A 26758-nucleotide genomic window follows, 5' to 3' on the forward strand; every position below is an offset into this window, starting at 1 on the left:
CCTTACTATTGTTTATTCACATCATTGATCTTTCTTTTTTTTTTTTTTATCTTTGAATAAAACTATATGCATTAATAAATAAAATTCACATTGAATCATATATTACACAGTGAAGATGATGAGTAAAGTTGTAGCAAATAGCACGAAGATTTTTCATATCTATTTTCTTTAGTTGGCAATGTCATTCTGTTTTGTTTCCCTATTTTCTTGTTCAGTGGTGAGAAGTTAAAACTTACTTGCTCCTTTTGTTTCCTCTTGAATAAACATACTGCTTGCATTTTTTTGCTCTTATCTGTTGATGTCTCAACATTGCTTAGTTTCTTAGCCTTTGGAATATCAAAGGCCTTACACATATTGTTGAGAGCTCACCTTCAATTGTGGGATTCCTCAATTAAGTATATTTAAATGACCACACCACATTATATTTTAACGTTTTGCACTGTTTAATTTTTAGTGCTTCCTCTAGATATTATCATTGGTAAAAATTCATTCAAATCCGAAATCAGTACTCAAGCATGATGAAAGGGATTGCAAATTCATACTAAAAAAAACACATTATAAAGAAAGTAAACCATAAACCTTATTTATTCAATGGAAGCCAAGAAGAAACTAAGATCAACAACCCTCAAAAGAGCCATATTACATGCACAACCAACACTTAGGTACATAATTGAAGATCATACTAGCTAGCCTGCGGGCGTTTCAGAGAATTATTATGCAATATAAAGTAAGATAGCCATTGCCCCCCTCCCTCCTAAACCAAAAGAGATCTCAAACTCCACGGTAGGTTTTGATAGCACACTCGGATTGCATTGCCTCTGGTGTTTCAACGAAGTGAAGGTAACTGACATGATCAAATGGTTTATAGGATAAGGGGTGTTTGTCGTCGATCAGCTCTTCTGGAACTTGTACAGTTAAGGAATGAGAAGAGTCCCATGGATAATCTGGTTTTGTTCAGTTTCAGACCACTTGGTGAAAACAAGACGGCACTCTGCCATTGCACCATGCCAGCAAAGACAAAGTTACTTAAAAGATGGAAAATACTTAAACTCTCTATATTTCATGTCCATCCAATTAAATCAAAAGATAAAATAAAAATTTGAAACTCCATAATTAATTAATCATACACCCCTTTCCTTTTACTAACAAGTTGAAATTAAGAAAGTGAGTTATATACGTACCATGAAAGTGTCGCCTGCCATAACTATAAATGATGTGGGTGAAGGCTCAGCACAAACCACTGACCATCCTTTGTTTTCACTTCCAAACCATTCACCTCCTTTTGGTGAAGAATGGATATGAAGGTCTTGTCCGTGTGAGGAGTAGTCCCACGTTGGTTTCATTCTCCGTCTGTTCTTTATACTTAAAGCATCTGAGCAGGTAATTTGTTGACGCCATGTGATATTCATAAAGCCTCTCTACCCCATAAACATCAAACACCATTTTTGTCACCAGTTGAGTCAGCTCAGCCACCAGATTTGAGAAGGTACAAGCTTTTTCACTACTCAAAGAAATAACACAGTATTAGCAAGGCATAATATATACGTACCAAAAAAATGGTGAGTATACTACATTATATCCTGAAAAAAGTTACAGAAATTTAGATTAGGTCATTAAACCAATAAAAACATACCAAAATTAGTCATTTCCTGCAGGCCAAATCATATTTGTGAATTTTTCTACTCCTTCAGGAGTTGTTGCGTAATCGACTCCCAAGGATTTGTAGAGAGGAAGGAAAGAATATTGGCTAACATAGCTGGGATCACTGTTCTTCTGGCATTTGGTTTCAACTGGAAGATCAAATAGACCTTTAATCACAGAAAACATGTCGTTGTGAAGGCCCAAAGGTACTCCGTGGTAAGTGGCTTCAAAGCAGCCAGAGTCTTCAACTGCTTAATTGCTGGACTTGTTTGCATGTCGACTTCCATGCCTCAGTTCCAGGCTTCAAATTTTCAACATTGGTTAAATCTACAACAGGAAGCTTGGCCTCACCTTCTGAACCCATGATAAGTATCCCTCTCTTGAACTGTATATTTTAGCTAGTTCTTGGAAATATAAGTAACTATCTTACCAAGTTTTGGGGAATTGGTGCACTGATATGCATGGTAACGAAAAGATTATATATAGCAACAATTTAGACAAAGCTTTTTACCAACAGAATGACAAATCTAGTTAATCCAACGCCCTTCACGTATTGATAATGTTATCATCGCTATCCAATATTGACTGAAGATCCTTTTTGCATTATTAGCTTGCCACTAATGTAAAAATAATGCAAGAGAGATGTAAAATACCACATGGTCCGATTTTTGTTTCTTTTTTTCTCTAGGTCCTTGTTCCGTCCTTTAGTATTTAGTTTTCTTTGTTTTTGTGTGTGGTTGTTTCTTCCATATCAAATTAATATATCTTTAATTTCAAGGTTCTTTAATTTCACTCTGGTAGTTCACTACTTTGTCGAAGTTCTGATTCTAAAGTTTTTAGTTACAATTAGTGCTGATAGACCTTATTTCCTGTCATCATTAGTTACAAGTTAGGGGGGAAAAACACCGGAACTCTACACACAATCTCAACAGGATGCATGGCTAAAGATCGAAACAGGGATGAGCCAGGAAGAGGGATATCCACAGGGGAAGAGAAACAGTACAGATCAGTAAAGAAATTAGGGGGGGAAACAGTAGAAGCTAAGAAAAGAGAAGAGGAAGAAAGAAAGGGGGAAAGGCGACCGACCCCGTCGGCAGCTAGGGTCGGAGCCACCAGATTTGCTCAAAATTAAAATCCTCATACTAAAAGTGAGAAGATCTCAACATAGAGAGAAAGACTCTCATTCGGAGAGAACTTTTTTTACCAACAAAAATATGACATTTTGAAGCTTTGGAAGAAATAGTTTCATTTCTTGATCCGAGTTCATATTGGGAGTGCCTAAAACCGTACTTAGTTTTGTGTGTTGGATTTTGTGTACCTTTTTTATTAGAAAATGATAACTACTCTTTTTTTTTCATACACATCACTGTTTAATCATGTTTATTGTTTTTAACTCAACGAACGAAAGTCAAAAATATATATGTATAGAAAGAGTAAAAAACTGTGGTTGTCATTTCTCTTGCTTATTTGTTATCACCATATGAAGGGGTTATTGAAAACTTTGCAAACTCGCTAGTCGTCACTAGTTACTGTTAAAAAATTTGGTTTATTTGTTTGGTTCAAACAGTCAAACACACTAGGGTCCCCTGCTAAAAAAGTGTTGTGCAGCAGAGATTGGTAAAAACTAACTAAAGTTGGCCCTTCCAACTCACGATACACTGCTTTTGTGAAGCACCATCACTCCAACCCTTGAGATTAAGTAGCTTCTAGCTTGTAACCTTGGTGGGAGCAATAGGGTGATGGAACATCAACTGGGTTCTATTGGTTTGCTAATGTTGCCTTTTCCAAACCAATAGAGAGATGGAGATTGCATGTTTACAGCTCGGAGCTTTGCTAAGTAATTGTGAGTCGTTGATGCGTTGTGAAAACGTCATATTCATGACAATTTGAAATTCTGCTAGCATCAGTAGCTCACATGTGCATAAGTGATTGTGAGTCGTTGATGCATTGTGAAAACGCCATAACTTTGTGATAATGGAATGTCGTGCTAGTCCTAGCTAGGTGAAAGTAACCTTTGTTTCTCTCTAACTACCATGCTCTCAAGATGTTAATGTCCAACATTTTTCTTCTTTCAATTTTCCTTCAATCCCCCTCAGGTTATTTTCTTCTTAAAAGAAGTGAAATGTTTGTTCATACCATAAGCCAACAACATCCATCTGTATGAAAGCGTGGTCCATATTCACCTCTGAGCATCCTAGCCTGCAATTCTGGCAAACATGGTTGCAAATTACATAATTACCTAATCACAATAACCATCTTAATAACATAATGGAACTTCATTTTGGTGTTAATCTGGAAACTAAAAAGCTTTTGTTCCCTACATTATTGGTTTTGACTTTTGGGACCCTAAAATTTCTGAATTTGTTATCATTAAAGATCACAAAATACCACTTTCGTTGCGACTTAGTACTACAGTCGAGAGATATTCCTCTTCACTTTTAAGTGAGAGGTCTTAAGTTTGATTATCGACAAATGCGTATTTGAACTACATTATTACTAGCTTATTATGAGGATAAGCCCACCTCTTCCTCCTTTATTGTAAATAATATTGTTTGTTAAATATATATATATATATATATATATATATCACTTTTGTTTAACCGTACACATCTCTGTATTAATATTTATCGTGCCATGTGACATCTCTTGCCAAATAATAATCCAAGACAAATTGTGTGTAGATTTTGGGTGGATTTTGTGACCACGTTTGACCCCCAATTCTGCACAGGATTAAATACAAGGCTATTTTAGGGTGAAGGTGCTGAACTGTCTCCAACCCAAGGGATTAAATAGAGATGCTAAAACTGAAAGTAAAAACACACAACCAAAAACGACAGCAGCAATTTCTGCAGAATGCAATTTAAAAGCTAAACAGAATTTATGTATACTTTCATTGATGAGGTTGGTTTCCTTCCCCGTGATACAGTGAGACATATTGGCCAGAAGATGAGTCTGACCCAAATTTGCATCACAAACTCCCAGCCCTAAATAATACACGTCTTTTCTCCTTCTACACACTCCAGTTAATTTTCACCCACTAATTCTCCTCCCAATTCATTCAATCCAAAGACCGGAAACAGTAAGGGGCGCACAAGGAAAGAGCAGGGGGTGTGCAAAAATCTTTTCCATTTTTTAAAATTAATTTTACACGAATATATATAGAAAACAGAATTATGAAGCAGGCAGTGTGGTTTTCTGGTTCAGGCTAAAATACAATGGTGTACTATGACAGACTGGCCTATGAATCCTAAGAAAGCATGTGAGGCTTCTGACACCATTTTTGCTATGAATCTTATGCACCCAAATCCAACCGCCCTACCCCAAATGTTTGGGTCTCTATGTTCATAATGATGGTTCATTTGGGTCCTACAACTTCTCTCAAATGGTTGCAAATATCAGCAATTGCTTTTCTGGTGAATTCAAATGCCCCATCCATGCAAATCATACCCCGACCTTCATTCATTTTCTTCATTCATTTTCTTTTGTTGTATAGGGCGTGATCTACCTAAAGATTCTAGAGAGCACACATATTCTCAAATTCACGTCAAGAGTTCGATTCTTGCACCTTTACAGGCGAAAGTGCAACCCCTAATAGTGAAAGGGGAGTAGTTTCCCACTCATCAAAAGGGAAAACACAACATTCCCAGCAAATATAATCACATCACCTTTATATATGTATATAATTTTTTGCAGTGGCCCAAATACAACATAGACATATCAAATCAAGCAAAAACAATTCTTCACTCCTCATGGCTTTCAGCCTTTAGAAAGACAGATAGGAAGCATCCCAACCACCCCCCGCCCCCCTTTTTTTACCATAAAAGTAGGGTTAGCTAGTGATGTATAAGTACTTATAAATTAATGTTCTCTATCATGAAACACAAATAAATAAATTAAATTAAATAATCGCAAACGAAAATACAACTGTTTTCTTCAAATCGTCATGGCCACGGATTAAAAAACCATGCCCAAAACAACAACAAATTGAAGAAAATAAAACGTTGGTAAGCAATAGTGGCACTCTGAAAGCAAATACTACTCAAAATTACTATCCACAAACTTCAGTCAACTTCTTCTTACTTTTTACTTTATTTACTTTTTCACTTTTCTTCCCGTCCTCTTGGTTGTCACCAGCTAAAATCTTTTGTTTGGTATTGGAAATTGGAACCCCAATCATCAAATCCCAAACCACATATACCATAAATTGGTAGAAATTAATTATGGCACTCATTAGACCTATAATTTAAACCCCCCCCCCCCCCCCCCCCCAATCTTTTAAAATATCATGAGTCATTTATTTTTCCCTCTCTATAATTCAATAAAAAACCAACAAATTAATCAAAAACCTCTATCGTAAACCTTCTTGGTTGGGCAACTTTGATCAGAAGAGTCGCTGAATGTAAGCCTTCTCTTAGTGCCAAATGATGAAGTTTCAAGCACTTCCATCGAGCTTGATGAAGGGGAAATTGAAAACTTGGGTGCTGGTGTCTTAGCTTTTCTTTCCACCACTCCCTGCATAAAATTATAGCAGGAATATATACGTTCCTGTTCCAATGGAAATTAATTAAGATTAGTTAACTTAAAAAAATCAGTGAACAGTGTATAATTAGTAGGCTCACATAATCTTGGGACTGCAAGAATGAGATCACATTCATCTTAATCTCCAGAATCTTTCTAGTTAACCGACCATCAAATGCTGCTAAAACTGCAGCAGCTGCAATAATCGACGGCCGAGTATCCATTAAATCAATTTCTGCATTACAGAAATCAGGTTGATTAGGAAATGCAACAAATTATGCAAATTTAATTATAATTGGGAATATGGGATTAGATTACCTTTTGCCATTGCCATAATAAGTTTTATAGCATTAGAAACTAGTCCTTCTGGCCTTGCTTGATCAGCACAAAACTTATTGATGAAGTAATGCAGATAAGCAAAAGGAGTGATTGAACCCAACTTCCATTCCAATGTATTCAACACCAAAAGCTCCATTCTTTGAATGACTTTGCTTTCAAAATCATAATCCGAAACCGAAAACTCTGATAAAGTTGGTATTTTGCATTCTTCCATCTTAGCAGCCAAGGATAAACATGCCACTGATAACAATCTAATAGCCCACAATTTCTCATCCTATGTATTAAAACAAAAAAACCAATAAAAATCCAAATATTACTAGCAAAACATATATACTACAGAAACCCAGTTTGCAAAACGTTAAAAGTATTAGTTAACTTACATCAATGGATAGTTTTGAAAGAAACCTATCAAAGTAAGTCACTGATAAGTAAGCTGTTTGCAACTGGAACCCAAAAACTGCCCCCGTCTGCAAAATCCACAAACTTTCAGGGACTGAACAAGAAATATAAAAACAACAATCTGGGAAAGTTAAGAGCTTTAGGGAGAGTGACATGCATTGAAAATCCAATCAATGGCATCCAGTCGAGCAGTTTTCAACCAGCTCATGCCAGAGGCAGAGTAATCCATTAACCCATTGGATCCAAAGCAATAAGCTTCTTTCTGAACCAAGTTTTCGACATATTCATCATCGTTATCAAAAAGAAAGCATGGGTTGAATTCTACGGATGTGTTCGATTCGTCTTTCAACTGGCTCAGACAAGTTTCATCTTCTTGGCAGAGAAGGCTGGAGAGAGAGAATGAAGTTTGTGCAGAGTCCCCCATTTCCCCCTAGTCTCTCTGAACATCTACGATGAATGAACAATCAACAGATACTAAAAACTATCGAAACCAGGACGTGCATTTTACTAATCAACTGATAAATCCACGGTGATTAGATTGTGCAAAAAAATTAGAGAGAGAGAGATAGAGAGAGAGGGAGACAGAATGGAAAGTGGGGAGTGAAGGAAAAGTGGCGGTTTTGGTGCCGCCAAAATGACCGGATGAGATATAGGGAAGGGGAGGGGAAGTTAAATAAGCGGTTAGAGTGTATAATGTGTGTAGAGTACTACTAGACTATACTGATACTCGTCCTACGATCTCTGAGTTTGACACGTGTCCACCCTAACCCCAATTTTAACACTGTTAACTTTTTGAAAAAAAATGAAGAAAAAAAAATTAAACCCTGAAACCCAATCGTCCCCGCTTACTCCCACCACCATGATCCCCAATACAAATTTAAATATATATACATACAGATTCATATATATACAGTTACACACGCTCATCATTATAATCCCAATTTCACAGGCAGATACCAAAACAATTGGATTCAATTTTACAGATCTGTATCAAAGATCAAAACTTCAGAAAACCCAAATGATTTCATCTAAAATTAAAGATCGGATCAGCGAGACTGTTACCATGGTTGCGGGGTGTAGATCCAGTAGCTGGAGTGCGTCGCTGGTGATTACTCCGCACCTCCCTTGTCGAATTCTCTCTGAGGCAAGTTCTGACTGTCGCCCTTATTTTCTCTTTCGCTACCAGACCACCACCATCGCACTGCAATACCCAGCGCAGCACCATCGCACTGCGTCGTTTCCTTCAAAAGAGGCGGAGGACGATAGAGAGAGGAGGAGGAGAGGGATGGGTTCGATGGTGGTTGTCTGGTTCTTAATTTTTTTTTTTTTTTTTTTAACGTTTTTGGGAGAGTTAACGCTGTTTAAAAGTGATGTCAGTGATGGACAGGTGTCAAATTTTGAGATGGCCACAGAGAGGCCGCTGAAAAGTTGGGGTGCGGAAGATTGGAACTCTTTCGCTCCAATAAATGCAATTTAATTGTGTTGGCATTTTAAAGGCTAAATATTTTCGAGAAATTAAGATGATAATACCATAGCCATGTGATACATATCTTGACTTGCATGGGCATATCTTGGTCCTTTCAAAATACTAAGTTGGTTAATTTGTTAAGTATTTTTACTTTTTAAATTAGATATTTTTCTTTCTAATGTTTGAAAAAAAAAAAATTAAGTTGTACGTGATCAGCTGCTCTAGCAACGCCTAGCTAGGATAACCTACATTCAAGTTCGAAAACCCTAATTGCAAATAACTCCCAACTTGTTGGGGGAGATCTACATTCATCCAATCAGTTTGAAACCTTGATTTTGAAGGTAGAAGTAGTTCCCAAATGGGTTATGCAAATAAATTGTTTATACTATGTATTAAGAGAATCATTTTTGTAATCGAAAAGTCTTAAATGCTCCTTATAACGCTTACAGTCAGACGAGTTTTTTTTTTATTTTTTATTTTTTTAAAAGTATTATAATAATTCAATTTCAAACTTTACGCTCATGCTCTCACTCCCTAATTTCTATCAATATATATACTAAGGAGTGTGAAACTTTAGCTAAGTCATGCAATAAATGAAGATGAATGTTACTAAAATAGTTATTTTATGAAAAAAATCAAAATATAAAACGAAGTATTGTACTTATGAGTTTCAATTTTTTTTAAACAAACCATATTTTATGTACTAGGGGGTCGGGGATTGAGCTAAATCTCACAATTCAAATTCATCTTTGACAAGAATGGAACCTAAGAACTCTCATTTATAAGTAAAAAAAATATCACTAAATCGTAGTAGTAAGTAGTCTATTTTTTTTCTAATTTAATATCAAATCTAAGAAGGAGTGGCTGTGCATACCTTAATATAAAATGAGTGAGTATTCATTTATGGTATTCTTTACATGGGAAAAGGATCCTTGTGGGATCATTTTCCTGGGAATCCTAGGGATTCAATGATAGTGATCGTAGATCGTACATCGTGCGGTCAAAAATCATTTCAAAATTTAAAATTTAACATTAAATGTAAATAATACCTAACAAAAACTAACCGTACAATGTACAATAAACGATTACGATCACAAGATTCTTAAGATTTCCAAGAAAATGATCTATCGAGGATCCTTTTCCCTTTACATAGTATACCTTTTGGGGTGTGCTATCCACACACCCCATTTTACTTCTTACACATCCTTAGTTAATTTATATCATTTGATCTTTTTCAATTCAACCGATCCGACGGTCGAAAATTAGAAGGTGTGTAAGAAGTGAAAAAAAAATGTGCAGATATCATATCCTAACCTTTTATGGGGTACCCTTAAATTTTGGACAGCTGTAGGATGGGAAGTTTTGTCCTATCTGATTATAAGGGCCTTATTTGGCACTTTGGTTCTAGGGTTCATCATGTTCATTGTCCTCGACAGTTCTCTCTGTGTGCCTTCTTTTTCCATCTTTCTTTGAGGAACAAGAGGGAGAGGGCCCGACTCCGTGTGAAGGATGACAGAATGTGTGTCGTTGGTGTTGGGGTATGAAGTTGAGCATGTACAACAAAAAATATATAAATAATCGAGTTAAGAATTCTAAATATAGTAATCACTCAAAACAATAATATGATAATATTCATTTTTACTTGAAAGTGAAAAGTTTAGGTTTGAATCTTTTGAATAGCAAATTTGATATCAAATTAGATTATTTATTATGTGGCATAACCGAACTCTCCTTCATCTCAGCGTAAAAATATATAGATATACTAAAAAATATAAGAATTCTAAATGCAGTATTGATCTTTTTAATTTGACTTGTTAATATTTATTTTTAGTTTTCTTAAAATAAAAAAGAACGGGGAAAACACCTTTTACCTTGCTTGTTTTGTATCGGCTGGAACTATTTGTCTGCCTTTGTTGTGTAATGTCATGCAAAATTATTGTCATGGTACGAAACATATATTCCTATTCATGATTTTCCTCCCAAAAAAAAAAAGCGCTACGAAAATTAAAATTAAAAATATATAAAAAAAATATCAAACCTTAAATATGTTGTTTGACCTAATTAACAAACGATATATTAGCCCAAAAAGTTTACATATAACATCAAAGTAGTGAGTTTGACTTGTCTAATTGTTCTCTGCAAAACACGATATATATCATTTAAATATGCAAAGTTAGAAGTTTATTGTTTTTAGACTTAACTTGATTAGTCTCCCATCGTAGATTCTACACCATTTAATAAGTGGTGATGAGTACAGAAATGTATGTATTAGAATTAAGTTAGGTTAAACATTTGATTCCGTTAACAAAAACTTCTTTTTAAAACCCGAAGCAAGAAGCTGCCACAAACTTTTTTTACCTTGAGATAAGGCAAATTATTATTAAGCTTTGCGTACCCAATTCGGTAAACATATGTACTTGTATTCGTATAAGCACATGAGTTTTGAAAGAATGATGGTCCAAACATGATAAACCAATTTTTAATAACTTTGTCATCTTTTCCCTGCTTGTTTTGGGGACTTCTTTTTTGTTAAGGATATGTTTTAATTAGAGAATTTATCATATATAGCCAAAATTTACACTCTAATTTCGTAAATATCAGTTTTTATAAAAACTATTAAATATATCCAAAATTTTAATGGAATAGACTTCAATACTCTCAAAGTTAATAACAAACCCTAAATCCAAACATTATTAGATAAAATTATGACAATTCCATCTGTTTATGGATGAAAATGTTTTGTTTTGTTTATGATTTTGGTTTTGCAATAAAAACTGGAATTTGTTTGCTTACATGCAATTGTGATGGGTTTTTGACAAATGGAAGAGCTCCTGATGATCGCCGAACATATGGCAGCATGCCGTCGTCGCTCCCAATTAGCCAGACCCTTTTCAACTTTGCCAATATATTTCCTTTTGATTTGTTAGGTTTCCAAGGCATACCGAAAGTACAAGAACAAAAATTAATTATTATTTTAATTTTTTTAATTGAACATTTCAAAACAATATGAAGGAAAAGGATAACAGAGGCCAAAAGGGGAGAGTGTTGCGGCGGTAGGTGGTTCGGTGACAACAATCGTGTTGTGAGTTTGAATGAAAATGAATTCCAACGATTTTAGGTGTTGTGTAATTTGATTTTAATTTGTAGGACAGTTTTGTCTATTTAAGTAAGTTTTATGCTATAATTGATCTTTTTTTATAAAAATTAACATTTATGAAATTAGAGGTTAAATATTGGTTATATATGAGAAATTCCCTTTTAATTAATCACTCTTGATTCTTTATGAACGTCTGGGATAATAGGATTTGAGACTACTTGCATCCTTTCTTCGCAAACCACAATTTAAAGAGACCTTTTTATATTTTCATTATTTGGCTTCCAATTGTATCACCACTAACAATCCATAATATAACACCTTATTTTTTTTGGAAATGATTTATCGCCTTGTTTTCATCTTTACAAACCCATATTTATTTTTAGCTATTGGATTGAACAATGATAAATAAATGAATCACAAGAATTAATAGGAGTGTAAAAAATGAACAAAGACGTGCATAAACCCTTTTTTTTATGATCGTATTACACCTATTTCGTCGCACCTATTTTACGAGTAAGATTTTTTTCCTAGGTTACAAAATTTCTATAAGTGAATTTAATTATTCGGTAGCTAGCTAGCTAGGCTACATTGAGTGTGGCCAAAAGGCAAAAGATGAAATTGAGTTGTTTTACAAGTGTAAGGTTATGGTCTGCATAAATTATTTAAAGGAAAAAAAAAAAAAAAGGGTAAGCTATATAGCTCCAATACAAAAATTAAAAAAGGACGCAAGATCCAAAATCTGGGCTGTCAGTAAAATTGGTTAACCGCCATCTTATTATTCTGCAACAAACTATAATAAGAATATTACTCCAGTCTCTCACCAGACTCATATAGCACTGGTGACATTCTATCTTTTTCGATAAGTAGAGGAAGGATATTCTATCTTATTAATTAACTACAACTAGATTTTGTTCTTTTAATTACACATATATAAATCATAAAATAATTGGTGTGGAAATATGATTATATTTTGCGATCGTACGAATAAATCTATCACAATAACCACCGTCCTGCTTGATGGTATCATCTTTAGACCGATGAATTCAGAAAATTTTCTTTTGATAACAGTCCATATGGAGTTGCTTGTTTGCTTTTACCTTTGAAATGTTTCAACAATTCTATCCACTTCACGACTTACTTGATATTAATGTATTTTCATCATGCACATATATCATGTACGGTACCAATAAAATATTTATACGATGAAAATAAGTTAATTACAATTGGATGGACAAATATTCATGAAAACTCAACTTGTTGATGCCCCCACTAGCTTCTCAATTGTGATGACCTGTCCCTAATTTTCTATGTAATTTCTCCCCGAATATGTGAATTGACATTTATGCCTTGTTGTCAAGTGACGTGGACATGTTTATTTGTTCTGAAATTATTTTTTTCTCGCTATTGTAATTAAATAGTATTCGTTGATACGATCGCATGAGCGCGAGTTTGACCCAAATCGGGTTCGTAACGAAAAAAGTACATCTCGTTAAAGTACGTAATCGTCGGGTAGAATTGTACACACGAATGTACTATTTTATCAATGTTAGAAACACTGTTTTGGATAAATTTTCTAAGCACTTTTTACTATTTAAGTCTGAAAACCCAATCCTTTTCTTCTTTAAAATAGAGACCGTGACTTGTTGTTCACCCTTCTGTTTTTCGCCCCTCCAGATCCTACATAGCTAACCTACTCTGTGGCATTCGAGGATTACCTGGCGATTCTGACATATCCCCATTCTTAATATAGGAACTTATCTCCAGTTGTGTATTAAGTACATCTCTAATTCGATTGCTTTACCCTTGTGTTATGCTCTGAATATTTGTGGTTATGGGTTGTAGCCACTACTGCGCACTCACCTTATTAGTTAATTAGGTTCTAGTTTCAGTTTTAATTTATTCACATTTTTCTTACATCACTTGCACTTTTGGTTACATTATCTTCACATGACGGCCAGCACGTCTTGATTCCGATCGGAGCGTGTCATCAATTGATCCTCTACATTCTTGCACTAAATTCATTATTATTCGAATACCATAACATGCACAAATAGTTTGACAAGAGAATACTTTTTTAGAACAAAAGAATCAATCGTTGATTTTGGCATTTTGTATGTTTTGGATATATTTTATTTTATTTTTATAAATTTTGGATATTTTACAGTAAATTCATCAACAGTATGAAGAGTTAGGAAGTTTCGAATTTGAGTACAGAGGAGATATATTGTACATTACTCTAACCAACTTTACTGAACTCAAATCTACTTGACATTTCAACTTTCATTTGCTATAGATTCAAAGGATTTTCTTGTTCAATTAGTTCGATATTAAAAGTCAAAGATAATCCTTCAGTTAACAATTTATAATACTAAAACTTTGCTTAAAAATTAACAAATAGAACATAATCAAAATGATCACACCACTTAAAACTATGGTCAAGTGACATTTCTCTTCACTTATAAGTGAAAGGTTTTAGGTACAATTCTCACCAAATGCGAATTTGAACTACATTTTATTATTAGCTAATTGTGACGCTTGGTCCACTCTCCACTCCCTTAGTATAAATAATATTATTTGCTCAAAAGAAAAAAGAAAAGAACGATCACACTCTATTAATAGGTGCTAATTACTAATTAGTATTAAGTATAGTGGTAATTATCTTCACTTAATTGATGGAGGTCTTAGCATCGCCTCATCCCATATACAAATTTGAGAATAATATATCTTTGTAGTCTTGCGTAATATTATTAATAGGCATGTTAGCTTGTTGTAAAAGTATCTTTAAAAACTTATTCTAAAGTTTCAAAAAAATAAATAAACAATAATACTACGTACCTATATAACGACCGGGTTTTCACCTTTTAGTTTTCGCACCATGATACGAGACAAAAAACTTGTGACTTCGAAATTAGTTCAAAACACATAGTCATATAGTCCTACCGGCCACTCTTGCAAAGAAATAAGTTGTAGATATTTGGAAGGGACCAAAGGTGGAAAGCTTTAGAATTGCTTTGGGTCACAGTTACAGTAGGAGATAGGGAATTATGAAGAAAATAAAACAATAAAAAAGAATTGATGAAGATATGATAACACACGTGAATAAAAATTATAATTGCAGAGGGGGGGAAGGGGAAGGGGGAGGAGCGTCTTCACGTGTTAAAAAGGCTGGACCACTCCAGCCACTGGTAGCAGAAGCACGAAGAGGAGGAGGAAGAAGACGCTCCTCTCAGGGGGACCTCATTGGTCATTGCCACCCACTCACTCATATCAATGGATATTATTGAATATTATTAACTAATTGATAAAAAAAAAAATATGTTATTTAATTAGTTAATATATTAGTAATTAGTAATATATTGTTTAGGATATAATATTGAAAGTTTGGAAGATGGGTGGCGGCAAAACTTGGGTCCTGCTGCTAAGACAGAAGTAGAGTAGGAACCTTTGACTCTGAAATGGCATGCGAAGCCCAAGATGGTCAGCAACTAGCTTTGACCGTTAACATGATGCTGCTGTATTGCTTGCAGGAGAGATGCAAGCAGGCAGAGACAAGGGTGGTTAAAATCATGGTTCCATTGCAAGACTAGGGTTTTTCCACCATCAAATTGCGAATTGTTTTGTTTCCTTATTATTTGTTCTTACCATCCTTTGAACTCTCATTTGTTTTTGCAACTTACCGTGACATCCTTTGTCACTCTTCTATTGATTTCATCATAAGCATTTCCCTTTATTTTTATTTTGCATAAGAAATTTTCACTAGATGATCAAAAAGACGAAATGTTAATGTAACAAACAAAAGATAAGAAACACAAGCGCTATATCAATCAAAAGTCCTAAAATTATTATGTGTTAAATCGCATTCTTAGGTTTAGTAATCCAATATTTCAACATTTTGTTTAGAAACATGTCTATAGCTTGTCTGAATATATACATACATACATATATATATATATATATCTTATGTTTAGTAATCCAATATTTATGAAGGGAGAACTCGAAATGCTTGTGCCGGATTGGTTATCCAATTCTCATGCTTCTCATTATTAAATTACCATAATTCTTGGTATTCATTTTACGAAGGTATCACATCACATGAGAATGAAGAGGGAATTTGAGGATGACGATCCTTTTCAAATATCTTTGTAAGGATTATGGGGATCTTCACATCTTATTTATTCTTCGTACATTGTATGGTCAAATTTTGTCAGGTACTATTTGTATTTAATTTTAATAAAAATTTAAATGATTTTTCGCCGTACGATGTACGATGAACAGATAGAATAAAATGATCTCTAAGATCCTTACAAAGAGGATCTAGATAGGATCTCTTGTACGCAATTCTCATGCATTGGGAATGAGTTTACGAGTCTCGATCTTTTAAGTTCATTCACTGATTTTTAATCTCTATTAATTAATGAAACTCTCTTTGTCAACCAAAAGAGGATGAAAATACAACTTAGTCTTCTATCACTCAAAAAAAATGATGGGCAATAATGTAATTTCACAGGTTCAAATTTTATTGCTTTTTATTGAAGTCTCACCTACCGGTGATGTTAAAATATCTCTAATATTTAAAATTAAAAATAAATTTTAAAAATAAAAAAAAAAAACCAAAAACAAAAACCTCTGTCTCTCTCACTCATTTTCTAAAAAAATGTGTTCATACACACAAAGTGTGTAGGCAAATGTTAGTTTAATATCTAAAGTTGAGATTTTATTTTTTTATTATTTATTTATTTATTATCGAAAAAATTTTAATTTAAAAGTTAAGATTAAAATTTTAAAAGCATAATTTTTTGTTTTCCACCATTTAATATCAAATTCAATGAAGAGTGATCGTGCATTTTTCTGCCACTTGGTAACCAAGTAAACATTGTTGATACATTTACCATACCCACTAGGTGACCCTATTTAATATTCATTTTGTTCTCCTCCACTGATATCAAATACTGACTCTTACAACTGCGCAAACCAAACGTGAGAATGAAAACAAAAAGTGTACTACCTAGTTATCATTTTGTAGCATTTTCACTTCCAAAGTGAATAATTTAGAAGCCATTTGATAATAAATTTATTTTTGTTTTTAGTTTTTAGGTTTCATATTTGAAAATGGAAAATTGAAAACCCATTTGGTAATTACTTTTCATTTTTAAAACAATTAAAAAACTAAAAATCAAAAGTTGAAAACTGAAAGGTAAATGTTAAAAACTCAAGAAAGTAGTTTTCAATTTTCGAGTTTTTTTTTTTATTTCTAAAATTGAAAATCAAAAGTAACTACCAAACTAGTTTTCAGTTTTAAAAAAATGAAAGGAAAAAAAAAAAAAAAAACTAAAAGGTTATCAAACTGCGTTAGTTTCTAATTGAAAAGGAAGATCATGCTTAACTCCAAACTATACACATTTAGCTAAATAAATCTCAAGTTTACTTTATAATGGTAAGTGAGATTTAAAAACCCACATGCATTCCTATCCTGGGTAAAGTCCCACAATCAAACATAGCTTAAATGGGTAAAAAATTCAAAATTTTCATTGTAATTCTTGCGTGAGATTTGTTGTTTCCTAAGGCTATTTCCAATGTAAGTTAAAAATATAGTCATATTTAACTTCAAAAGTGATCTCCAACACACATTTTAGTTTTTTAACTTTTAAATCTTGTGCATCTGAAATGACTGAACTTAAAGCTAAATTTTTGTTTTATTTCAAATCGTAAACCACGATAACATGTATATTTTGTTCCATGACATAAAAAATCATCATCGGGGTTCTCCTTGTTGATTCCACAGTAGAAGCATCCTGAGTAATACAAAGCCAAGCCTTATAAGTAGCAATATCTTCTTCATGAGAAAATGATAGACCTTTTGACTCTTTTGGTTTCCTGACTCGAGTACAAGTAGTTTCCATGTTATGAAGCTAATTGGATAGAATGTACTTTGGATGAAAAGAAAGGTATGCATTTATAGGATATTTTAGAAATAGTCGTTTCTAATTTTTTGCAAGATATATGTTATGGCCATTGAATACATGTTAGGAGGAACTCTTTAGAAAAAAAAAATGGCAGTAAATATTTGAAATATTATAGCCGTAAAGCAAGAATTTTATGGTATTGATGGCAGTAAATAAAATTATATTTTGTGTAATTCAATGTGGATCCCACTTTAACTCTAGAGTTAAATCTCAATCAAATATGACTCAACACTTGACTTCAAAGTTATATACAAGTTCAATTTTTCGGTGCACTGGAGAGAGATTGTTTCAAATTTGGAGTCAAATCTTTAGACTCCAAGCTTTTCGGCTCATTGGAAATCTCCTAATTGGGTCAAATAGTTTTTCGTGAACCAAATTTTAAAAATTCAATAGTTTTTCGTCACAGCAAAAACGCAGTTATGAAAGGCACCAAAAACCCTGCTTTAAATTAGCTTTTTTTTTTGGTCAATTGCTTTAAATTAGCTTTCTCCCACCGCACATTAACCAAACACCATAAAACGTCAAAACTTTCAGAAAAAGGAGAAGCAACTCCACAAGATCAACCCCTAACGGCCACTTAATCTTCTCTATGCAACTGCCATACGGGCCATGTTTATTTTTATTTTATTTTATTTTTGATAACCTCAGAGCATTCGTCACGACGATTAAAGAAGCCTTGCAAGTTTGCAACTCTTAGATTGGATAAGGAATTTGCAAGTAGTAACGGATTTAAGGAAAATAAAGTAGAAATGAACAACAAAACATGGGACTGAGAGATTTAAACTGCGCTCTACATGATCATTATAAGGACATAAACAAAGAATACAAATAACTCATTTCAAATACTTGTTTGGGCCAAGTAGGAGCAGAGTTAGGTCTACATATAAAATGGGTGCTCGGCCCACATTGGTTGGCTAAAACTCGTTCGTGTTTCAACTCATTTTCAGAGGCAAATGGAGCTCCTGTGCACATATACAAAGATGGTTGTGAACAATTCGCCATTTTGCTGCCTGCAGGTTGAGAGTCCCAGGCGGTTGCTTCCTTTGCAAGGGAATGCGGCACCTGCAGGACTTAAACTCTCGCCTTTTTTCTAATTCCCATCACTGCAGGGTTCCCTGGTGCAGGGGGGACGCGAGAATCAAACTCTTGGTGTGGGCACGGCAGTAGCAAGTGATCCAACCACGAGACCCATAAGCCCCGATCTTTCCCCCCATAGTTTCATATTAACATTGCATGCTTGAGTTTAGACCATCTAACCGAAACCAACAATGGGCTATGCTCTCAACATGCCCCCTCATGTGTAAGACTTGAGCCAACATGTAGACAACTAATATTGGGCCGACATTGACTGTCTATTTTATACCCTGTAGAATTAGGAGTGTCCAACCAAAACCAGTTGTCAATGGGATGGAGAGGCCCGCGACCATATATATTGCGAGACGTGTAACACAAGGCTCGAGAGTTCCCGATGTGAGATTCTATACTCTACAAGTTTAGTTAAAGGAAGCATGGAACACTGAGTTTTGTTTTGCTTTGTTTCGTTTCAAACCGCACGTTGTGACAAGAATTTAAATGGGACCATTCCTTTATGATACATTTACACTATGCTCGTATTTGATTGGAAAAGTGTGATTCGAAATTGAAACTTCTTAGGCCCTACCTACAAGGAATGAGATCATTCTCATACATGCGTTTACTAAGACCTAAGGAATGAATAAATATGTTAAGTCCCACATTGATCTTGGTGACAACCGAAAAATCAAGGTACGGGATAACCAAAGAGTTGTTTGTTTCATACCCATTCCTTCTCATCCCCGTTCATTCTCATACGGTCAGACATGTAACAAGTAAACTTGTCATTAAGATACGTACAGAGCCCGATTCCCTTCAGTGTAACAACAAACAGTTTCATTATTTCTAGAATTATTTTTCTTTTTCATAAAGGTGATTAGATCTTTAGAAGGATGTAGTCTTTGTTTGCTTTCCTTAAAGTGGTTAGTGTTAAGAAGTGGAGCTTGGTTTGTCCTTAAAGTTTAAACATAAATATGAAGACATTGACAATATGTCTCCTCCTCCCCCTCAATTATTTTCATCGAACAATAAAAACAAGACAATACTGAAGAATAAACATAGCTACTAATTATTATTGAACTATATATTAATTTGTGAAATAAATGCAGACACCACCACCAAAACATTCTGCTTTTCCCTTCAAAATGTGTGGGACTCTGGATCAAGATGAAGAATCCTACCCTAATTATAAATGTTTGTAATTTCCAATTTTTCTTTCCCTTTTCTTTTTCTTTTAGCATGAGTGTAATGCTCTTCTAAGTATCGTTCAATGCTTAACTTTTCGGACAATGCATCCGATATTCTCATACAAAATCTCAAGAGACTTACCTGATAAACTGACTGGGGAATCTCTCCGTCTGAATTGGGATTTTGTTTATACTGGAAAGAGAATCAAGAGTGCCCTCCCTCCTGCGTTTCTTCTACTCCTTTTACATGCTTGTAACAAAACAAAACAAATATACTGGTGGTGCCGCTTCTTCAGTTTGGACGTGTTGATGACTGTGGTACTATCCTCTAACTTATGTGTCTTCGTGTGCTTCATATACATATTTTTATGGTGACAAGCTTTCATCATCCGAACTGTTATCTTGTCTCACGTTATACCTGCTGAGAACTGGTAGAGGAGCGGTTGATGTTATGCGGAATGATCTAGCAGAGCCCACCAGTGTTCTATCCTGCAGCATCCCCACTTCCTTGCAAACTTGGTCCAGTACATTTAGAAAATCTCTCACGATCATGAAGATTCTGAAAGGATGGGCTTCCTCCTTTGTTGTATCCCCATGAAAATATTCGGTAACCTCTTTCACCAGAATTAAAGCCTTTCTTTCATCAGCCTTGACCCTAAGAATTTCATCCTCGGCCTCTTTTAGAAATACCTTCATCGAGTTGAAGAATTTCCCTTGCATATCGGGCTTCTCATACTGCAAAACCAGTTTGACCTTCTGAAGCCCCATTTCAAGCTTCGACACGTAGCTACTTAGGACATCTGAGTCCATTCCTGCTGCTTTCTTGACGTTGCTGAGGTCTCTGCCCAGCCCTGCAACCATTTGCAATCCTTGCTTTCTGAAACCATCTTCCTTGGTATTGACAGGCATGTTTTTAGCATTCTCATTTGTAGAATCAACAACTTCACCTTCGGATTTTATGATCTCTTGGACCACAAAATGGAGCAACGTGGTCTTTCCATCTGTTGCCTTTACGTCAACTAGTTTTAAAAGTGTATCAAGTTTGAAAGATTTAGCATCACCACGATTAGTCCCAACATTCATTCGGTTCCCTGTCTTGAGAACAGCTTCAAGGAGTTTGAGGAATAATCGACTGCTCTTTAGTTCATCACTTGCTTCCTGAAGAATGACAAGATATTTTGTATCAGGTTTTATGTCAATATTCATGGATTTAAGAGGTCAAAAACCAAAAATTTTAATTTCAGCCAAAATACCTCCAACGTTTGAAAGGACTTTCTCAGGTACTTCACTTCTGTATCAAAATTAGCTCTGTATAGCATTGCCTCAACTCTCTTAAAGGCAAATGGGATATCGAGCACAGCTTTTAGAAAGCGTTCAGCAGTCCCTAATTTTGAGACGTCACCCTTGTAGTCTCGAAGCTTAATTTCTTCTTCCTTTGTTGGAGCCATCTTCACCAGAGTTTCCAACAGCTCGGCGCCCAAGCCTTCGGGGTTACCTGTTATGTATAAGCAAATAATGCACATGATGTAGCAAATGTAAATACCACCAAAAAGCGGAGGATCGAGAGAAGGTCAACTAGTGGCTGTGATACGTTGACGTCAAGTGATCGAACTTTCTAGAGGTGAATATGCAACACCGATAAAAAAGAGAATTTGTTTTTGTTTGATGTAAGCTTTTCTGTGTGCTTGCATTTTGAGTTCTGAGGAATAAGAATGTTTCGACGATTGTTCCTGTTTATCGGAATGTGATTACATAATGGGTTAAACTGTTTGTGCAAATCAGATTTCACACATTAATCAGATTTCTACGTGGCTAAAATTGAAAGCAAACCAAGACACGCTTGCATGGTCGCACCAGAGACCTTTAAGAAAGCCATTGATAGGAGCACAACCAAGTATAAACATCAGTTGCAGCAATTATTGCGTTTGCAGTTTTAAGAGAGGATAAAACTTTAAAGTATTCCTCATAGTGTTAACTTCATATATCTATTGAAAGTTTTAATCAACAGGGCAATGCATTCCTGTTGACAAAGGTTTCACCTGAATCTATTGCTTCTAACAGAACACTTCAATTTTTACGATATGAAATTTTCACAAGGGAGGTTGTTGCTCGTATGGCTCTACAGTGCTTTCGTTCTCTCTTCTTCCTTACAAACCAAAACTGACATAATCATGTGTGTGGTAATTACTGTTAAACTGCTTTTACTCTTATTTTCCAAGTAACAATAATGACTTCTTGCTTAAGCCTTTAACCGTCACTTCTGTATTGACATCCTCCATTATCTCCTTCTCTTGTTTCCTTTCCCAAACAGTGGCTCGATATACAATGTGTGCATCCGAACAGTTTGTGCCACTAGAAACTCATTTAATTTATAATTCCAAAACGCATTAAGAAATTCATGATATCCATATTAGTTTAATGGAGCCCTAACATTGATATGCTTTCAGTAAATTACTCAAACAATTTGATGACAAAGTTTCTATATCGCTACGCAGAATTAAGGAGCTAATTACTCATCGGAAATGGGAAAGAAGTAATCACTTACCATCTAAAAGCGCTTCAGTGACCTCATCTCGTGCTACATTCAGTGCTCTCAACAGTATTGCTATGTTCTGTGACTTCTTTGGATCCAAAACCCTGTTTTCCAGCTCAACAGGAGGAAGAACTGATCGTCTAGTAGTCTCTTTCGGGACTGAATTCGCTGGGTTACACCCGAAAAGAGTCTCCATCATGTCCTCATTTAACCTGCAAACAGATTTAGACATCACCAAAAATCAGATTGCGCACACATTATGCAATTAGCTTGATTTCGGCTGAACTTTACTTACTGGAATGAGCTCGATTTCAGCTGATCCCACACGGTAGGCGCGGTCGGAGGTTGCCCGGACCTTGTCCCAGTGCAGAGGCTTCAGCTTGGGCTTTGCCCCTCCTGAATCTTCATTCTCAAAACTCTCTGACGACGCCAAGCTCTCATCAACAAATCTCTCAGCAGGTTTTCTTGTCCCATTATCGAAAGGCCCTTTTGGGACTGCTGCAAAGGAGGATTGTGGCTGTGGCTTTGCCGGAGCTTGGGCTGGCCTTGCAGAAACAACCCTTTCTGAATCCCCAACTTGCCTTAATATCGTCGGTCGTGACGGCGGCGGTGGCGGAGGAGGCGGAACAGGGGCTCTAGATACACGCACCAAATTTGGTGGAGGTGGTGGAGGGGAGGAGAATTTCGGCCTCTTATTAGAAGACGATGGAGCTCCCTGTTGGGCGTCGTGGGTTTGAGTCTGAATTTGCATTGGCGGAGGGGGAGGTGGCTGGGGAGGCGACGGAGCGGCATGGTTCCTTGTGGTGGAAGAAACCGAAAGCCGCGATTTCGGAGAAGTTCGTTTCGAGTGGGGAATTGAACTGGCGACGTGAATTGGAGGACAATTGGCGACTCCATTGTTGCTGCTCTGCTTCGGCGTGTAGTAGCTGTCGTCGTAGCTGATGGAGGAGCAGTTCGGCGAATGAAACGCCGTTTCGTTGCTCTCTTCATCGGAAGACGACATAGCTGACGGCGAGTTGAGGTTCTGAGGAGGTTTGGTCAGAGGAGGAAGCGGCTGCAACTCGGGACTCGGCCGGTACCGATCCGATCTTTTGACAGAGTTCAGTCTGTGATACGGAGACCGGTTCAATTCCACAGTTGTTGGTCCGCTAACCGCTTCGCTGCTCGTCGTCGACGTGTGGCTGGGTTCGACTGTGCCAATGTAGAGGAAGCTCGAGGGTGGGACTCTCGGGTCGTCGGCGAATCTCTGGGAACCGGGTCCTCCGCCATTGACGAGTTTCTGAGACTCGGACTGGTGTTTGACTCGGTGGCGGTAAAGGAAGAAGGCGAGTCCGGAGAGCATTCCGAGAGTCACAATTCCGACCGAAGCAGCAATGGCGACTTTCTTCGTCCCCTTGGTCGGTTGCGGCGCTTGTGGGTTCTGCACAGTGGTGGCGTTCGACGGCAGCGGTGCGGGTTGAGTCTGAACTGGGGTCGACCCAGATGGCAATTCATGGAAAAATGGCTGGTCACTTGAAGTGTCCGGCGGAGGCGGCGGTGGAATCGGCGGCGACGGGGTGTCCGGCGGAGGGGAGGAGCTGTCTGGAAACAGGGGCTGGTGAGAATTCTTCTGTGAATTGCAGTGGGCGTTTGAAATTGAAGAGCGTGGAGGGGAGTGAGGGAGAGAGAGAGGGAGAGGGAGAGAACAACGGAGAAAATGAGATGGTGAGGAGGAGCTTGCAATTTCATGGTGGAATTTTAATGGCGGAGTGATGGATTCTGGTTTTGTTTTTGTTTCGGAAAATAAACCCAATTCATCGTCGTCGCCTTCTTCCTTCGTTCTCTCTGTGGTTTTGTTGTTGGGTTTTGGATTTTTTCTGTTTGTTTTGGTTGGATTGGAAAGACAGAAATTGGAAGAGCGAGAGGGAGAGAGAGAAAGGGTGAAGTGAGAGAGTGAGTCGAAGCTTCTTTTGGCTGCAAGATCTGGGAGATGCCAATAGTAGCCGCTGACCTCAGCAGGAAGCCACATTCTTTTTTCTTTTTTTTTCTTGTTGCTTTTCACCTAAATTTTATTGAGAGTTTTAACGAAACATTTCTGTTACTGTTGATTTTTAACGTTAACGATATTTTTATTTTAAAAAATCACTCATAGTACTATTCATTCACAATATTTTTTTATGCTTTTGGTCAAACTCAAAATTTTCAACCTATTTTCTTTAGTTTTCTTTTTATTTGATCATGTGGATTTGTTAACAGTCTTAGACTAATGAAATTATACATAAATACTTTATTAGTGGTTTTTTGTTTAAATAATCCCTAATAGAAAACTAATCTCTATCAAGAAAATTATAATGTATTATGAACTATATTAAGATGATGTCATCCGGTTCAAATAAAATTGAGTTTGTAGGGTAATGATTGTGGTTGAGATGGATATACCAAGATTTGAGTCAGACTGTATTCATATAATAATTTGAATTATTTGATTTTTTTATTTTAGTGAAGGGGATGCAAAATTCTTATGTAGCTTAAATCTGACTCATTTCTCACTCAACATCCATCACAGCCGACCCAAAAACTAACGATATTAAATACAAAATCCTCGTCTTTTTTTTTTTTAAACAATATTATTTATACTATAAGAAAAATACTATGAATTAAATCTCACAATAGATCAGTAATAATTTAGTTCAAATTCGTCTATATCGAGAATTAAACTTAAGACCTCTCACTTACAAGTGAAGGGAAATACCACCAGACCAGTATTAGTGGCAACAAATTAGTGTTTTAAATCAAGAGGAAATGATTAGTAACAATGATACTAGAGGTGTTTTAGAGTGTTGATATTAAATAAATAGGGTAATGCTAAGGAGATTAAAATTGTAGATGAAATTTACAAACTAAATGATGTGTCATCAAAAAAAAATTAAGTGCATTTAGTATCCCTTAAGTAATAATCTAATAATCAACTTCTATGTCATTTAGTTTACAAAATTTTATCTACAAATTTAACCTCTCTAACATTACTCAAATGAATGATACGAAATAAATGAAGAAGTGAGGAGAATTTAGTTTGGTGGTCGATATCAAATAGATGAAGGGACTATGATGACGATGTAGTGCTGATATTAAAAAGTTTGAGTGTGATATCTATACACTTCTTATTAATTTCTATCATTTGATATTCTTCAATTCGACTTTTAAAAATTAAAAAAATATGTAAGAATTAAGGTATGTAGGCAGCACTTCCCTAAAAAGTTTTGTTGTCCATTCTTTATTTTTAACTCTTATTTTACCATTCATCGAGGTGGAGGCCGATTGTCACATCCCGGGCCGGGCGGGACCACTTCCCGGGCCTGCTCCACCACCGTAGCACGATATTGTCCGCTTTGGGCTTACCATTCCCTCACGGTTTTGTTTTTGGGAACTCACGAGCAACTTCCCAGTGGGTCACCCATCATGGGATTGCTCTAGCCCCCTCTCGCTTAACTTCGGAGTTCCTACGGAACCCGAAGCCAGTGAGCTCCCAAAAGGCCTCGTGCTAGGTAGGGATGGAAATATACATATAAGGATCACTCCCCTGGGTGATGTGGGATGTCACAATCCACCCCCCTTAGGGGCCCGACGTCCTCGTCGGCACACACGCGGCCAGGGTTAGGCTCTGATACCAAATTGTCACATCCCGGCCCGGGCGGGACCACTTCCCGGGCCCGCTCCACCACCGTAGCACGATATTGTCCGCTTTGGGCTTACCATTCCCTCACGGTTTTGTTTTTGGGAACTCACGAGCAACTTCCCAGTGGGTCACCCATCATGGGATTGCTCTAGCCCCCCTCTCGCTTAACTTCGGAGTTCCTACGGAACCCGAAGCCAGTGAACTCCCAAAAGGCCTCGTGCTAGGTAGGGATGGGAATATACATATAAGGATCACTCCCCTGGACGATGTGGGATGTCACACCGATGCCCAACAACGCAAAGGTACATAATCCCTTCACCCTCCCTACTTGCGCTTTAGTCATATTTTTTTAGAAATTTTAACGGAAAATCTACGATATTGTTGGCTTTAACGAAAAATTATATTTTTACATTGAAAAAATCATATTTTTACACTAGAAATTCAATATTGTTATTATTCACTTTACCTTTTATTTTATCCTTATCATTAAAACTCAAAATTTTCAAACCATTTTCATTATTTTTTTTTTCAATTATGTAAATAAAAAGTTTTACGTTTAACTTTTATGGATAACGGACTTAATAAACAATTATAATCAGTTTATTGTATTCTTTTTTTATTAAATCTCTTTTCCTCTAATATCGATCGTTAATTGTAAGTAAAAAAATCAAGAAAACTACAGTGAGGAACTTAATACTCAATCAGTTAATAATAATTGTCCTTGCACTTGAACATCTATGCACAATTCTCCCCTCCTCGACTATCGCTTATAAAAAAATTCAAGGCTCGAGAGGCTAATGTCACAAACGGAGAAGAACTAAGCTATATGTTTAGTGTGTTAACACGATATCATGTGTTTAATAATTTTTACATAATTTGTGTATTTG

The 26758-nt window shown here is 36.1% G+C and overlaps 2 protein-coding genes and 1 pseudogene across 4 annotated transcripts; all 3 read right to left on the reverse strand.

Annotated features, from left to right (window-relative positions):
- Positions 1–622: 622 nt before the first annotated feature.
- On the reverse strand, positions 623–3964 carry LOC103967762 (annotated as a pseudogene).
- A 1551-nt stretch (positions 3965–5515) lies between these two features.
- LOC103967754 (cyclin-D5-1) lies at positions 5516–8294 on the reverse strand. Of its 3 annotated transcripts, none has more exons than XM_009381054.3 (6): positions 7960–8294; positions 7055–7344; positions 6879–6965; positions 6478–6772; positions 6261–6394; positions 5516–6186 (listed from the first exon to the last, which is right to left on the reverse strand). In XM_009381054.3, the coding sequence occupies exons 2-6, from the start codon at positions 7319–7321 to the stop codon at positions 5980–5982; spliced, it is 990 nt and encodes a 329-aa protein (XP_009379329.2). In that variant the 5' UTR covers positions 7322–7344; positions 7960–8294; the 3' UTR covers positions 5516–5979. The 3 variants fall into 3 exon arrangements, with proteins under 3 accessions (XP_009379329.2, XP_048437999.1, XP_048437998.1); XM_048582042.1 differs by having other exon boundaries at positions 7055–7392; positions 7958–8291; XM_048582041.1 differs by lacking the exon at positions 7960–8294 and having other exon boundaries at positions 7055–7944.
- Positions 8295–19542: 11248 nt separating this feature from the next.
- On the reverse strand, positions 19543–23944 carry LOC103967753 (formin-like protein 6). Its single transcript, XM_048582043.1, is given in 6 exon segments — positions 19543–20841; positions 20937–21178; positions 22229–22428; positions 22512–22546; positions 22548–23818; positions 23821–23944. Coding segments are annotated over 6 exon segments (2664 nt in total). The 3' UTR covers positions 19543–20049.
- Positions 23945–26758: the final 2814 nt, after the last annotated feature.

Source organism: the organism of the source record quoted next, unplaced genomic scaffold (assembly GCF_019419815.1).
Source record: "Pyrus x bretschneideri cultivar Hongxiangsu unplaced genomic scaffold, Pyrus_bretschneideri_v1 Contig18, whole genome shotgun sequence".
In the NCBI taxonomy this organism is placed as follows: domain Eukaryota; kingdom Viridiplantae; phylum Streptophyta; class Magnoliopsida; order Rosales; family Rosaceae; genus Pyrus; species Pyrus x bretschneideri.

What these genes read in the sequence shown, in the direction of transcription:
- LOC103967754 (XM_009381054.3), bottom strand. Translation starts at nt 7,321, where the DNA reads ATGGGGGACTCTGCACAAACTTCATTCTCTCTCTCCAGCCTTCTCTGC. An exon ending in CCATTGATTGGATTTTCAAT is followed by an intron (nt 6,966 to 7,054) that starts GCATGTCACTCT and finishes TGGATTTTGCAG; the next exon opens with ACGGGGGCAGTTTTTGGGTT. An exon ending in TATTATGGCAATGGCAAAAG is followed by an intron (nt 6,395 to 6,477) that starts GTAATCTAATCC and finishes TCTGTAATGCAG; the next exon opens with AAATTGATTTAATGGATACT.